Source organism: Paroedura picta, chromosome 11 (assembly GCF_049243985.1).
Source record: "Paroedura picta isolate Pp20150507F chromosome 11, Ppicta_v3.0, whole genome shotgun sequence".
NCBI lineage: Eukaryota > Metazoa > Chordata > Lepidosauria > Squamata > Gekkonidae > Paroedura > Paroedura picta.
In genome coordinates, this window is record NC_135379.1 from 64,224,424 (window position 1) to 64,240,247 (window position 15,824).

The following is a 15,824-nucleotide window of genomic DNA, read 5'->3' on the forward strand; positions in this document are numbered from 1 at the left end:
CATGGGTACTGGGTTATTCACAATCCTGATAAGAGCTGTTCTCAGGGCAGTTTCTCTCAGAGCTCTCTCAGCCTCACCTACCTCACAGCGTGTCTGTTGTGATTGTAAGCCCCTTGGAGACTCCTTTGGGCTGTAAAAGCAGGGGATAAAAACCAACTCCTCTTCTTCTCCCAAGAAGCCACTTTGAATCTTCCTCTTCTGCCTTGGGGGGGGGGTCAACTAGAGACAGGCAGAAGATATGTCCTGTGTTTATCATTTTCAGCCATCTTGGAACCTAGAAAAGTCTTAAGATAGTTTGCTAGCTTCCCTCTGCTGCTGGCCTGCAAAAGCCCCAGAAGCCATAAAAATGATTCTTATTTTACAAAAGTTATTAAAATATGGAGTTTGCTACCAGAGGAGGTAGTGATGGATTCATGGAGGTCAGATCTTTCAGCAGCTAATTGGCCACAGTAATGAAAGGACAGGAGGCAACATCAGAGGGAAGTGCCCTGATTGTTGGCCCTCCATAGTAATTGGTTGGCCTGCATGTGAGACAGGATGTTGGACTAGATGGACACTGGTCTGACCCAGCAGGGGTCTTCTGATCTTCAAAATTCATACACCACCCTGAGCCAGCTCCTGGGAGGGTGGCATATAAATCCAATCAATCAATAAAAATTTGGACAGTTTACTAAAACTATAAGTGAAATAAAGTATTTGGGCTGATCCTGCATTGAGCAGGGGGTTGGACTAGATGGCCTGTATGGCCCCTTCCAACTCTATGATTCTGTGATTCTGTGTTATTCTTTATTATATTTCCAGCATATCTGCAGGGATTATGTCACCACACCGACCGTGATTGCTGAAAAATGCCATTGCTGGTTTTGTAACAGACATAACACATTTTTTGTTTATATATATATATTTTTTAATCATTTTTCCTTAATTTGCGTGAGCATTGCTAAAATTACTTAGGTCCTAACATATCTTCTGGCTTTACCCACTGATCAAATTGTTCTGCTGTAAGAAATCCAAGCTTCACGGCTGCTTCTTTTAACGTTGTCCCTTCTTTATGTGCTGTTTTGGCAATCTTGGCTGCCTTGTCATAACCTAAGATAAAGGGGGGAAACCAAGGTGAGAGTTAAGAGTCTTCCTGCCACTGAGAAACAAACCAACTTCGGCCGCCTCAGTGCTCCAAGAGGCAGCAGTTGTGAGACCTAAGAGGAAGATGAATTACAGATAGCTCTTTAAATACTGACATAGTTTAGCTGGCGGCAGATTTTATTTACTACAAAACTGATAACAATTATTTGATCTCTGGATATTGATGCCTTGGACGCTTCCAGAGTTTTATTGAATTTGATGGAAATGATATTAAATGTGCCACTGGCAACTAAATAATGTGGGTCGACATTCAGAAATGGATGGAGGCCACAGCATCTGCTCTCTTCCTGCATGGGGGTTGGGGGAGCGACACACTGCTGCATGTAGAGAAGAGGTTTGATGGAAAACAGGCTTCATTTATTAGTTATTGGAACACTCATTATAAAGGAATTTTGTTGCTTAAGCATGCTTTGGCATTTGTATTCCTTTAATTTTTTCAAAATATGTGACAAGGATGCAAGTGACAGCTACGCTACATGAATCTTCAGTTGAATGCTCAGTTGTATCAAGGATGTTACTGAGTTCTGAAATAAAAACTATACAAATAAAATTGAATGAAAATGCATTAGCAAACAGGTCCAGCCACTTACTCTGCAAGATGCAGCAACTCTGCTGCTTAGCTAGAGGGCCTAATGGTGGAGTGTGACTTAGCATACCTGGAAACTGGGGGGGCGGGGGGGGGGGCACTACATCACTCTAAGTGTGTACAGGTGCTATCTCTTTGAATGAGATGCCTCTCCCTGACTTAACCTGGAAGCTGCCCTCTGACCCCTCCACCCCCCTATGCCTTCTCACTTAACTGTGCATGGCCTTCCTGAACACACATCTCTGAAGGTCTCACCTGTAGTGACAATGCCCTCATATTCCCACACACATGATGCTGGACAAGTTGACCAGATTTTTCCCATCTCCCCTTTCACCCTAAGTAACTGGACTTCATTCTAGGTGTCTATACATCTGCTCAAGCATAATCTTATTCTTAAACCCAATATATTCCAAACAAGCTGCAAGAGAATTACCTATGTGAGGATTCAGGGCTGTCACCAGCATCAGTGAATTATTCATTAACTTGCTGATCCTCTCTCTGTTGGCTTGGATTCCTACCACACAGTTGTCAGTAAAAGAAACGCAAGCATCTCCGAGGAGCTGTGCAGAGTGCAGTACGTTTTTAATCTAAATAAAAGAGAATGCAATTAGAATTTCCATACAATGTCATCTGAGGAAAGCTCACTGAACAGGACTGCTTGCTAAACACAAAAGTAAGTTTCTGTCCAGTCTCTTTGAAGTGATTTTGTTTTAATACTACTGGAAGTGTAGAGTATCTAAACCATGTTTCTATAACAAGAATAATTATCTGAGAGCTGCAGGTGGAGGAAGAGCAGTGAATCAAGCCTGGTTCCCCACATTACAGTTTGCTGCTCTTACCCACAACACCATGCTGGCTCTCCATTAATTAATTATTAACTGCACACACTCGGGCTTACTCATGGTAGTATACAACAATATAACAACAAAATCAGATAAAACAATACAGCAACCCCTCCCTAGCCCCAATACCCTAAAAGCCCCAATAATCCCTGTCAACCCAGGATCTCGGGGACGGGGGGGACGGGGGGCAGGCAGAAGAAGGGAGGAGAGGTCTTCATCCAAGTAGTCGTTACTCAGAACAGAAGACTGCAGACTGGGTTATCTGCACATTTCAACATACAAACAATTACTAACTTGGAGACCCGGGTTAAAATCTGTGTTGTGCCAAGAAATCTTGCTGGGTAACCCTGGGCTATAAAATAAGGCATCGCTACCAGTCGTTCTAGAAAAGACTACTACAATATGTCTTCATCCAAGTTCTGATCATGCAGAACACCAGACTAGAACTTACTATGAGGGGCTTGAAGACATTCAGCTCAAAGTGGCCATTGCTGCCTCCGACGGACACGGCGACGTTGTTTCCCATCACCTGCGCTGCCACCATGGTGATGGCCTCACACTGAGTGGGATTCACTTTACCTGTAGGGGGCAAAAGGTTCCTCACATTAATTTTTCATCAGCTGTACCCTTTTAAAGATTCCTTTAGGCAGCTCTTCTGAAAGAACATCAAAGTATGTTTTGCTTTAAAAAGACAGAAAAATGATTGTATGTTAAGAATGAAAACAACATGTCCAAAAACGTGTTTTTCAAATCTCAGTTTCAAAGACATGCATGATTTTTATGCCGGCTACCTGTAGACAGGCACCTGCCACTTCCAGAGGTCTTGGCAATTTGGAACAATTATTCCCATTACCTTAACTGTCTGCAATTGAACTGACCATAAATATGGAGCATGTTAGTACTGCTTGTTGGTCTCCCTTCCCCATCCAAGAATACAGAAGATGAGTCCATGTTATTTATTCCCTCTATTCCTCTACTGCCACAGGAGTCCTCTTCAGAGAACTTGGAAGTTCAGGACCAAAATTTCCAGGCAAAGCTTTGGATCTAGCCAGCTTTTTCATGCAACCTCACCCCATTCCCTGCTTTTGTCCAGGTCTCATGATTCTCAGAATAGACCTTTTTTTGCAGCAAAGAGGGCTCCTTCCTTTTTTCATTAGCAGAAGAGTTGGATAACAACAGAGATCCTACCAATCTTTAATTAAAATCTCTAGGCTTGCAAGCAGTATTTCTTGATAAAAAGTTTTTTATGAATGAATATTGCTTACAAGTCCAAAAATTATAATCAAAGCTTGTTAGGACACCAGCCATGAAAACACCACAGTAAAAACAAAGACCCTGTCCTGCCTACGGCCACATGTTACTACAAGAAAAGTAATTTTACAGGTGTTTGACCACAAAAATAAAATCATGTTAAATGACTATTTCACAATAACTTTATTGTATACAGTTGTTCTCTTAAATTAGTAGGATTGTTGCTTTTTGAAGTACTATTTGTGTACTATCTTCTCAGACTGGCTGTGACTCTCCAAGGCAAAGGACTTTCTCATCAGCTACCACCTGATCCATTTTAACTGGAGACACTGGGGATTGAACCTAGGCCCTTCTGCATGCCAAGCAGGGTCTCTACCACTAAGCCACAGCCCCTCACATCTCATGTGAGTTACTGGGGAATGACGTGAACATATAGTTTTGTTACAGTGCTGAACCAAATTTGGGTCAGCCTTCACATGTTGCATTACCAGGCATAATGCTGCTTCCAGGTTCATTTTCAGGCAAGTCTAGCTCCCCTAGACCACAGCGTGGTCCAGAACCCAGGAAACGGATGTCGTTGGCTATCTTCATCAGGCTGCAAGCCACAGTGTTCATTGCCCCACTCAGCTCTACAAGAGCATCGTGAGCGGCGAGTGCTTCAAATTTGTTTGGAGCAGAAACAAAAGGCAGCCCTAAGAGACACAAAAATATGACAAATCAGTAAATCACCATTATTACTTATATAACAGACCTGCTGAGAGACTTCAAGCCCACGCCACCAAGCCAGAGGAGAAACTGAGTGAGGCAAACAGCCAAAAAAGGCTGACATGAGAGCCCTCCCACCTCAGGGTAGATCTTCCCCCAGTCCCCTTCCACTGTGCACACACACACAGCCAACGACCAAGGGACAAAGTCATCAAGTGTTTGATGATCTCCCCTGCCCCAGCCTCCAGCTAACTCAGCAACTGCTGTTCCTTTCTTTGATAGTCCCAAGAAGCTCTTCTACTCCGCTCCAGATGTTGTTCAGAGGCCAAGCTGCTAGCAGTTCTGACACCCTCTGATCCAATCCTTCCCTTTCCTGATGGAATCAAGAAATCTTTGGGGCAGGCTTTCTTTTAATGCACAACCAGGCACAAAAATATGCAATTCCAGGGGAGTAACTGCAGGTCAAAGAACCAAATAACTACTGTCCAGTTCCTGGTTCTGAGGATTGTTCTCCCCTTTTATGCAGGCTTGCTAATGTCATGGAGTGTGACTAAGCAGGTGCACACAAGCAATGCACAGATGTATTAAGCGCACTCTGCACTACAAGCGTAAATTACGACAACATGCCACACTACAATTCCAAACTTTCCTTTTAAAAGGGGGCCAGGGTTGATGTCCTTTGATCACCCAGTGACTGCTCCTACTGCTTTTCTATTCTATCTTCCTGCTGTCTCCCCTTGTTGCACCCTCTGCACAGCTTGGGAGTTTGAAGATGAAGCCTTCTGATTTTAATTTAGACTCTGCATTACCACACTGACCAGAGCAGTACACCTAGGTGGACACCTTCAAGGCTGACTGATGGGTGAACACAGATGTAAATAGAACCTTTACCTTCACCCTGTTTCTTACCTGTGAGCGCAGCCACCTTGGCAGCCACCTTCTCAGCAAAACCAATCCTTGTGTTCAGGCCGGTGCCCACCGCAGTACCCCCAATTGCTAATTCATAAATCCTTGGCATGGCCGACTGAATCCTAGCGATGCCATATTTGACTTGCTGCACGTAGCCACTGAATTCCTTGGAAGAGAAGGAACAGCAACCAAATGGGCAAGATTATATTACTAACCGAGTTATGGGTCCAAATACCTAACACAAAACAGCCCGGTCTTGCTTGCCTCCCCAAAATATCGATGTTTTCAACAAAGTCATATGAACAACAAAGGTGACTTATCCTGCATCAGACTTTTGATCCTGTTGGCAGAGTTATTAACACAGCAACAGTGCACAGCCTGATTAAAGGGCAGGAAAAGGTTAATTTAGGAACTAACATACTTGGTAAAAAGGCAGAAACATACAGATAGGTTCCTAACTACCTCTCTAGCTCAGGGAGGCAGACAGAGACACTGAGATGTCAAACTTCTGAGAAGGAGGAAACTGCCCTATTAGCAACCTGGAGGGAGACAAGGAATTATACTTAACAGAAGTCGCTGTCCTGACTATCCTATCTAATTGCCCTTTTGCTGCCCTCGTCAGGGTCTCTTCCCTTCTTGTGTACACTGGACATTATCTTTTCCAGCGGGTCCACCAAGGACAGGCAGCAGTTTTCCAGGATCTCTGGCAGGATTCCTGTTACCCAGAGCTAGATTCTTTAACCAGAGATCCTGCGGATTGAACCAGGGACTTTCCGCATGTCAAGCAGAGGCTCTGGCACTGAGTTCCAAGCCCTCCTGAGTCCTGTGTCTTAAGCATAATCTGAAGAGAAAACACAGAATGGCACATCTTGACAACCTGACAGCAGGTTCATCCACGGTACAATGTTAAATGTGTCAGTACCTGCCCAAGGGTCAGAGGAACAGCATCTTGAGTATGAGTGCGTCCAATTTTAATGATTTTGGAGAATTCTTTGGCCTTGGCATCAAGGGCATCATGAAGCTTTTGCAGCCCTGGTAACAACACTTCATGCACTTCCTGGGCTGCAGCAATATGCATGGCTGTTGGAAATGTGTCATTTGAGCTCTGAGCAAAGTAAAAAAAATAAAACAACTGATTGTACAGAAAATACAGCGGCACCTTAAATAGTAGTAGGTATATTGTAGCATAGTTTTTGATACTAGAGCCCTCTTTATCCAATGTATGAAGTCATTATGCATCCACAAGTGATAAAGAATGGGGCTAAGGCAGTATAAAATGCAAGGGAGAGTCCATACATGAGGGATGCAGCGGGGTCTGCTGTTCTCAGTTCCTTTTCCTTCAGAAGCTGAACGACCCCTCGATGGAGCCACCCCCCTTTTCTTCCTTTTCTTAGGTGGCTCTGAGGCAGCCCTTTGTGGTTCTAGTGGGATATTGCTAGTTGAGGGAGCCCCAGAAGTCGAAGGGCTGGATGCCTCTACAGGCCTCGGGGATTTTCCCCATCAAGCGGCCTTCAGCCGTCGTGCCCTATCATCCCTGGTCTTGGGAGTGGGTCTTTTGCATGAAGGACAATGAGATATTGAATGTCCTTCCCCAAGACATAATAGGCAAAAGGGATGATTATCTGTTTGTGCCATCTTGGCACCACATTCCAGACACTTTTTTAAGGAGTGCCATTGAAGAACCCAATTGAAATTTTCTTCCTTTGTCCAAATTTTTCTTCACATCAATTCTGAGGGAAATCCAAGAGCTAGCAGGCTAGTGTCCTTCTCCTGCAGCGGCAAAAAAAGGACTGAGGGGAGAACGCTGGCTCCTCTCACATCATGTCACTTTGGGCGGGAGGCATTATTTTGCTTTGAGCTGGCCAGTTATTTCTCCGTGGCAGGCCTGTGATTCCGCAGAACCCATGTGGGACTGCACAGAAAACCACGAAGGTGGACATTGCTCATGCATTTAAAAGTTGTATATTGAATACCTGCCAGATGAAACCAATCTGATAACTATTCTGAACTCAGGAAAGGGGGAGCAACCGGAACATGTCTTTTTCTGCTGTCCCTTTTTTCTGCATAGAGGGACAGAATTCTCTCCCCCCTCCTATTAAAGCAAGTGAGACAAGTAGCCAATTCTTGCACCTATGTGTACAATTTTTGTAGTACATTTTCTAAATAAGATGCAGGGTTCGGGAACATTTTCTTATAACTATATTTTGAGATGTATAATTATTTTATATTTTATATCATTTAATCTGTCTTATTCAGTTAATAATTTTTGTAACGTCTCAGATTCCATAAATTTTATATGGCTGGTCTATGACCCTAATAATAACATTTGATTTGATATTCTGAACTCTTAAGAGTCTACACCTGATGGAAACACATTGGAAAAACATCTGGGAAACGGCATAGCAACCTGGCTTTTATTAACGTGATCATTTGGATGCACCGGATCCTTGCTGCCCAGTTTGCCTCCCAGCATTTCAATGGCTCGGTTGCTTATGACCTCGTTGACATTCATGTTGGTCTGGGTCCCAGATCCAGTCTGCCACACCACCAAGGGGAAATTATCATTTAATTTACCTTCCGATACCTAAAAAAAACACACACACATAAACGTACATTACTGAGCTAATGTCATTGAGATGGTAAAGATCACCCAGATTTCCCAGGCTTTAACTGCACCAGAAGTGTAATTATGTTTAAATCCCTGCCACAGTTGATTACTGAATACATAGACAATCTTCCCTCAGTGACAAACTCCCCCAAACTTGGTTCTATCTCATTGGAATAATATAAGGGCTGCACTGAAATAATACGTTTGTCATCATACTTGTTCTGAAAAGACACACGTCTAGAGAGGCTGGGTGGTGGAAGTGCACTAAAGGTGGGATTGTTCAATAGCTGATTCCGTAGGTGTGAAACCGCCCGCATTTACAGATCTAGTCGCTTTACTGTTATCAAACAAATGCTTGTCAAAGGAAAGAATTGGTCAAAACAAGTTCTAACCATTTAAATCTTTGTGCTAAATTTATCCTAAATTCTTCCCCAGCAGGACTCTGAAAAAGAAATCTGGAACTTGCAGAACATGGACTAGAACAACAGCACAGCTGACTGTGATTATATGGATAAATAACCTACAGTATCTTTTCATGCAGCCACTGGAGACCCCATTATATTCTTTCCATGCCTTGCCTATATTACTGATACAGGACAGCTTGGGCATTACAGCATACAGTTCATCCTCTCTGTTGCTGAGGCAGGATCACGCTCTGATGATTGCTTCACTTAACTTGCCATGTTCATACTTGTGCTTTGCTTCAGCTCTGGTTCAGATTTCTACATTCCAAACCAAGTTGCACTGTTTGCTGACTATCCTGTCCTACTGACTGTCTTGACTTACCCTGTGTGCTCAACCTTTAGAACCAGTGACAAAGGCAGCCTATTCATAGCAGAAAGAAAGAAAGCATCTTGTGATGAAAAGAGCACCCACTTTTGAGACATTAAACCTTTTCACAGAACAGGTGATCAATGTACCTCAAAAGGACTTCCCAATGACAGGTGCTTTTAGTATAGCATAAAAGAGAACCAGATTAGGTATCACACCCACCCACAGAGACATCCTTACCTCATCTGCTGCCTTGATGATGGCATTGGCAATCTTTGGATCAAGACCATAATCCTGATTCACTTCCGCTGCCGCTCGTTTCAAGATGCCAAAGGCTCTTATGACTTGGACCTGCAATTTAAAAGAGCCATCTTAAGAAGACCAAATGCTTATATGCACATCCACGACAGAAAGCACCAGCTGACTGGCTCTGTAAAGGACCTCCAGCCAGCCAAATGAAGTAAATGACCCCCAGTGTCCCTCCCACTGACATGCCCACTTCCACAGGCTCAAGTCCAACCTGAAGCATCTAAAGTGGGAAAGCAATTTCACACTGAACTATTACAGAATAAGCTCAGTGATGTGGCTCAGTATACCTCTATATCTTTCAGCACAAAAGAAGGGGCACTGAAAAGGATTAAAATGCAAGTTCCACAGAAGTTTAACTCTATTAGCTATGTGGTATCCTGCAGTCACAAAGCTGCTGCTAGGGTCTGACACTCCTGACAAAACTATGTGCCCTCCTGCACAAAGTGCTGCTACATAGGGCAAGCATGAAGTGAGGGTTAACAAAAGCCACAATTGCTGCCCATTTTTCTACTCTGCTCCCTCTGGGCAAAAGCGCCCCAGGCAGCCTTCGATGCTTGTCTGGGTCCACCATTAAAGGGCTGGAGGACAAAGATTGGATCCTATTTTGCACCAGCACCCCCAGTCCTCTTTTTGGGCCTGATGGACTCCTATGCATCCAGTGCTCTGACTCATGGTAACATATGCTGGAATAAAATGTGTTCAGTTTTGAAGTGCTGTCGGACTCGAGTTAATCCAAATAAATAACTCAGGACAAAATGGGATATAAAAATGTTCAAGCATAATGGGGTTAAGTTCTTTTTAACCAGGGCTTAAAATAACCATCAGTAAGAACAGAACAGTGCAGAGGGAGTGAAATGAAATTAGAGCGCATGGGTCCAGGACCTGGTACTAGTGGTGGATAGCTGACTTATGGCGACCCCGAAAGCTTTTTAAGACGAGATGTTCAGAGGTGCTTTGCCAGTGCCTGTCTCAGTGTCACACCTCGGTATTCCTGGGAGGTCTCCCATCCAAGCACTAGCTTAGCTTCTGAGGTCTGACAAGATCAGCTAGCCTGGCCCATCCAGGTCAGGGTGTGTCCAGGATGCCGATTCTTAGTTATTGCATGAGCAGTGGGAAAGCCTCCTCCCTACCTTCATCCCACCCGATTTCATCATTTCATTGTTACCCAAGACTGCTTGTAACCTAGATTCAAATGAACGCAGGAACACTCCTAGAATTCATTTCAGGGAATCAGTGAGAAAGAGGGGAAAGCATGATCTGGAACACCTGTAGCCCAGGCCCCGTCCCTTAAAGTGAAAGTTACTTACCGGCATCCGTTCCGTCACACCGCCAATCTTAAAATTCATTGTGGATCTCACCGTTTGGGCACCATAGTATTTGTCATTTGGAACTTTCAATTCTCCAAAGGTATCATATTCTATTCTAAAGGAGCCTGGACTGGCCTGGGGAAAAACAAAGTCAGTTAAGAACGAAGGGCCTTTTACCAGACTATTGCAGGTGAATGTTAGCACTCCCTGCCATATTTTTATTAGTGGAGAGCAAGCATGGGGCAGAGGTTAAAAAGTGTCAGGCTAGGATCTGGGGAACCCAGGCTGGAATCCCCACTCTGCCACGGAGGCTTGCTGGGTGACCCTGGGCCAGGCACACTCTCAGCCTAACCTACAGAGCTGTTCTGAGGTTAAAATGGAGGAGAGGAGAAGAATAGAAGCTGCTCTGGGTCCCTACTGGGGAGGAAAACAAGATATAAATAATGTAAATAAATGAATTATTTTTAAATTGTCCCATAGGTGAAGTATCAGTTATAATAAGACCTAGAATTCAGAATCTGTGTTCACCAAAATACACCTTAGACTAGTAAATAAGTTATTCACTCACCTTGAAATACAACTGAACAATCTCAGTTCCCATCTGTACTTGAGATTGATTGATGCCATTTTAACCATTTGATTACAGGTGAAAGAAGCACTGGAGAAATTTCACCAGGCCTTTAGCAGCTCCCACCCCACTATCAACCTGATCCACGCAAGAAATGTGCTTTCTTAACACCACTGTATAAGTTCATAATGGAAGCATAAAAATCACCTTATATTGGAAACCTTCTGATTGCCTCCTAAACACATCCAATGACCCAATGTCTGCAGCTAAGCTCTATGCTACATTCACATCTGTTCCAGTCTCTCAGAGATCTTCACTTGTAGGATGACAAGGCCTACAAAACCAGAATGGTACCAAGGGATAACCTGCTACAAGATAGGCCCAAATGAAACAACAGAACACCACTGGTAGTCACATATAGCTCTCAGCTCAGACCAGTTAATTACATGATGGACAACCTACAATCTATGCTGGCCAGTGATACTCTTCTCTCACAAGCACTGGGAGGCAAAGTTTCATGCCTAAAGAGAGCCTCCTAACCTGAAACAACTTCTCACTCACAGACCCTTCCAAATATGAATGCAGACTCCGGGACCAGGACCTGCAACAAACCAAGATGCCAACTCTGTCCCCATATCCACTCTTATAACACAAAAACTGGACCTTAAAGATATATTCGGGTGGGTAGCTATTTTGGTCTGATGCAGCAGAACAAAGTTTGAGTCCATTAGTTTATTACATATCTTTACTATCAATGAAGTTTTATTCATGGTATAAACTTTCATGTGCAAGCACACTTCTTGAGATAGGCTCTATGATTAGCAATAAATTAGCATACAAATATAAGATTTAATAAACAGATGTGAACACAAGGTTTATGTCCAGTGGCACCTCCTCACATGTCTTATTAAATGTGTAATTACAATCTTAGCTGTATTTATTGCTCAGCTATTTATGCATCTAGACTCTAATTAGTCCATCCTGGCAACCCACCCTCCCACCTGTATGTAACATTTAAGGAAATCTGTTTCAATGTAACTGAAGGAGTTGGCAACTACAATTCTCAATCCTGTCCTCCAGAGCACACTGGCCAGCTAGAAATGACTGCGCTGTCTATTTACCAAGCCACAGTTCAGACTGACTGAACCACATTTGGGCTCTGCCTCTCAATTATTAACTCTGTCCATGATTACACCACAGCACAAGGGTCACAGGAGATCAGCAAGATTGAATGGAATGTTAGCTCAACATCCAAGTATTTAGGCTCGGATTCACGGCCAGAATAAAATTATTTGGGGGGGGGGGGGTCAGATGAGTACAGTGGTGGTCAACAAGCCAGTCAAATGACACAGGCTGGAAATTCCCTTCTTGAGAGAACAGCAGAAGAGCCAGGCCCAAAGCCTGAAAAGTTTTAGGGGTGTGTGGGATGTGTTACTTCTTTACTTACACTTTATTAAAGGTAAAGGTATCCCCTGTGCAAGCACTGGGTCATGTCTGACCCTTGGGGTGACGCCCTCTAGCATTTTCATGGCAGACTCAATATGGGGTGGTTTGCCAGTGCCTTCCCCAGTCATGACCGTTTACCCCCCAGCAAGCTGGGTCCTCATTTTACCGACCTCGGAAGGATGGAAGGCTGAGTCGACCTTGAGCCGGCTGCTGGCGTTGAACTCCCAACCTCATGCACAGAGCTTTCAGACTGCATGTCTGCTGCCTTACCACTGTGCGCCACAAGAGGCTCTTTACACTTTATTACTGATCAGTTTTAATTTGTGACTCAAGGTGAACAACATGGTATAAAGCAAGAGAGAGCTCTTAAGCAATGCAAAGGGACTAGGGTTACAAAATTTCAAAAAGTCTTTTTTTTTGCACTGCTTAAGAGCCGTACTTAATTAAATGTTGTTGTTCCTCAAGGTGCCATGGGCTCCACTGCTTCAGCCTAGACGTCCCAAGGGGACTAGGGTCCAGCCAAGGCACAACGGGAGATTCCGTCTAAGCAGAGAGATACTTCTATTGCAATAAGAGTTCACCTCGGACAAGAGGTCCACCCAACATAAAAGGCACCATCTTTTATAACAATATATGCTACATACATTCTCTTGCATGTGTCAATCCCCGTTGAGTTATGCAGCCTCTACACCAGGGGTAGTCAAACTGCGACCCTCCAGATGTCCATGGACTACAATTCCCAGGAGCTGGCAGGGGCTCTTGGGAATTGTAGTCCATGGACATCTGGAGGGCCGCAGTTTGACTACCCCTGCTCTACACACACGTCACGGGCAGTTGGCCTTCCCATTTCGCCCGGCGCTCCCGAGTCTACAAGCGGCGCCCTGCCCTTCAATTGCAGTTTCAGACTGGGCCGGCATCGGCCGTGGGATCCCGCAGCCGCTGAGAGATTCTGCTGCCTGCAGCCCGCCTGGAGAGCCTCTTAGCCTCTTAGGGGTTTCCAAGCCCACCGAGCGCGGCCTGCCCACGGCCCACATGCCACCCCACCCCACCCCGGGCTCTCCCAGCAGGGCCGCAGGGCCCGTCCAGAGCAGCCCCCTCGCCCCCCCCCCCCCGGAGCAGGAGCGGCTGGCCGAGAGGCTTCCTCTCGCCCTTGTGAGAGCCAGGGACCCTCCCTCCGCCCGCCCCCCGCCAAGGTGCCCGTTGGAACCGTTGGAGGTCGCCGCGCGCTACCCGCTCCCCGCCCCCCCCCCCCGCCGCGCGCTCCCCCGCCTACCATGGTCCGCTGCTGCGGGCGGGCGAGCGGGGCCGCGGGGGCGCGCGGGGGCGGCTGGAGCGCGCAGGTGCCGCGGGCGCAGGCCGAGCGTCGGAGGGCGAGCAGCGAGCGGTACATGGTGCTGTCCGAGGGGAAGGCGGCGGGGAAGGCGGGGCCCGGCCGCGACCAATCGGCGAAGGGGAGAAGGGGGCGGGCCAAGGGAGGGACAGCCCTCCCGAGAAGCGCGCATGTCCCGCTCGACCGGCGCCTGCGCACGAGGAGTCCTGAGGGCTCGGCTCCTCCCCGCTCCCGGCACCACCCCCAGAGCCTCCAGGCATTTCCCAGCCCAGAGCTGGCAACCGAGCAAGGTGGGGGAACGGCTCGCAGGGCATTGCACGGGGATTGCAGCCCATGGACAGCCAGCTGGAGCCACCCCGAAGTCTTTGCCAAGTCTTTCCCAACCAGAGCTGGCAACCCGACCTGCTTTATTCTGGGCGTGGACATTTTCCACGAAAGCATCCAGGCGGAATTACACCTGCTTGGTCTTAAAGCTGCCGCCGGATTCAAACTTTGTTCTCCCTGCTTCAGCATAAGAGTTACCCACGGAATCAATCTCCCCCGTTCTGAACTCAGGTATACGCAGCATCATGGCAGGTGCGTGTTTGAAACACTCGGAAATATATATTTCAGAGTCGACTGAAGATGGCACCATAAAAAGCTGGACTTCTGTTCAGCTCTTCAGCCATGCCGAGGGTCAGGAGCTTCTGCACCTGGCTGACCTGAGCAGATACGCAAATCTGCTCGCCGGTCGCCCCAGGAACCGGGAACGGCATCCTGAGGGTCCTACAGATCCGTGGGGAGGTAGGGGGACCGAACTCCCTGGATTAATAGCGGCGTGTGCTCAAGGTCACGATGGCGTCTTTGTCGCAAACAACTTTACAAGCTTGAAACGATCAGCTGACCTTACATTCTTCCCAGACTATCTTTTACCAGATTGACAGCAGCGCTGACAGAAGCTGAAGCCTACAACAGTAAGGATTGAAAGCTTTCTGGCTCTTCCCTTTCTTTTTCCACAAGCTCTTCCCCCCCCCCCTCCTCAACCAATTTACAAGTGAATTTCCTCTTTCGCCCACTGAGAGACTCCCAGCTAATTATACCCACTAACCAAACAAAGAGAGGGTTCAGTGGGGGTAGCTGACTTGATACGGAGATCAACAAACTGATAATTTGGGATCGCTTGTGCTCCCGCGAGACCTCACGAGACTTTCTGTTTTTAATTTGTGACTGCCTGGAACTATGGAGAAATTAACTACGGCACAGCTTTTCCATTTATTATGCGAAGGGAACTCAAAGATACTGAAAGCAGTCAATAAGCTGGAAAAGGAAATCCGTGGGATTAAGGGGGAGCTTTTGGACGGAGCCGACGGTCCAGAGAGAGCAGCTGATACAGCTTTGCCAATAATAAATCAAACGAAAACTCAATGTTTGGAAGTTAATCAGCAGGAGGGGGAGAGAGCCAGAGATGTAAAAACCCAAAGTACCTTTGAAGAACCTGGGAAAACAGATTCAAGGAAGGAAAGCACCGAAAACCTGGAAGTCTATTCAGAGCAGGAAATGATTTGGATCAGCAAAATAAAAAGAGTCTATTCAAAAGCGACAGCAACCAGGAAGCTATCAGGAGATATTCCTGTGCGACCAGAGGAAGAGACCCAGATTGATAAAGTATTCAGAGCCTACTCAAAGGCGACTGCAATCAAGAATCAAGTAAGAGATTTCTTTAGCCCTGACAGAAGGATAATCAGAAACACTCTACTATGGAAAAAAGCACAATTTCATTTTCTGCGACCACCTGAAGGATGAGTTGAACAATGGAGTATTCCCCTGGCTTCCTGTGGGAAAGACAGCAGCAGTAACTTTTAGGACAGGACCAATATATGAAGGGAACTGACTTTATATCATCTAAAACAATAATAGAATATATCCTAATAATAGATTATACTCTCATATGTATCAACAACTACTTTGCTAAGAAAGATGGTAATAACTCCTAGATCAGGATTAATATGCGATGGGAATTGAATATGTATGTCAATATGTATGCTAAAAGAGGATGACAAACCATACTTC

The 15,824-nt window shown here is 45.7% G+C and overlaps 1 protein-coding gene across 1 annotated transcript; it reads right to left on the bottom strand.

The window, feature by feature from the left end:
* Positions 1-882: 882 nt before the first annotated feature.
* FH (fumarate hydratase) lies at positions 883-13,876 on the bottom strand. Its single transcript, XM_077303872.1, has 10 exons — positions 13,719-13,876; positions 10,432-10,566; positions 9,056-9,166; positions 7,844-8,020; positions 6,359-6,541; positions 5,437-5,602; positions 4,311-4,514; positions 3,023-3,150; positions 2,163-2,316; positions 883-1,089 (listed from the first exon to the last, which is right to left on the bottom strand). The coding sequence occupies exons 1-10, from the start codon at positions 13,833-13,835 to the stop codon at positions 947-949; spliced, it is 1,518 nt and encodes a 505-aa protein (XP_077159987.1). The 5' UTR covers positions 13,836-13,876; the 3' UTR covers positions 883-946.
* Positions 13,877-15,824: the final 1,948 nt, after the last annotated feature.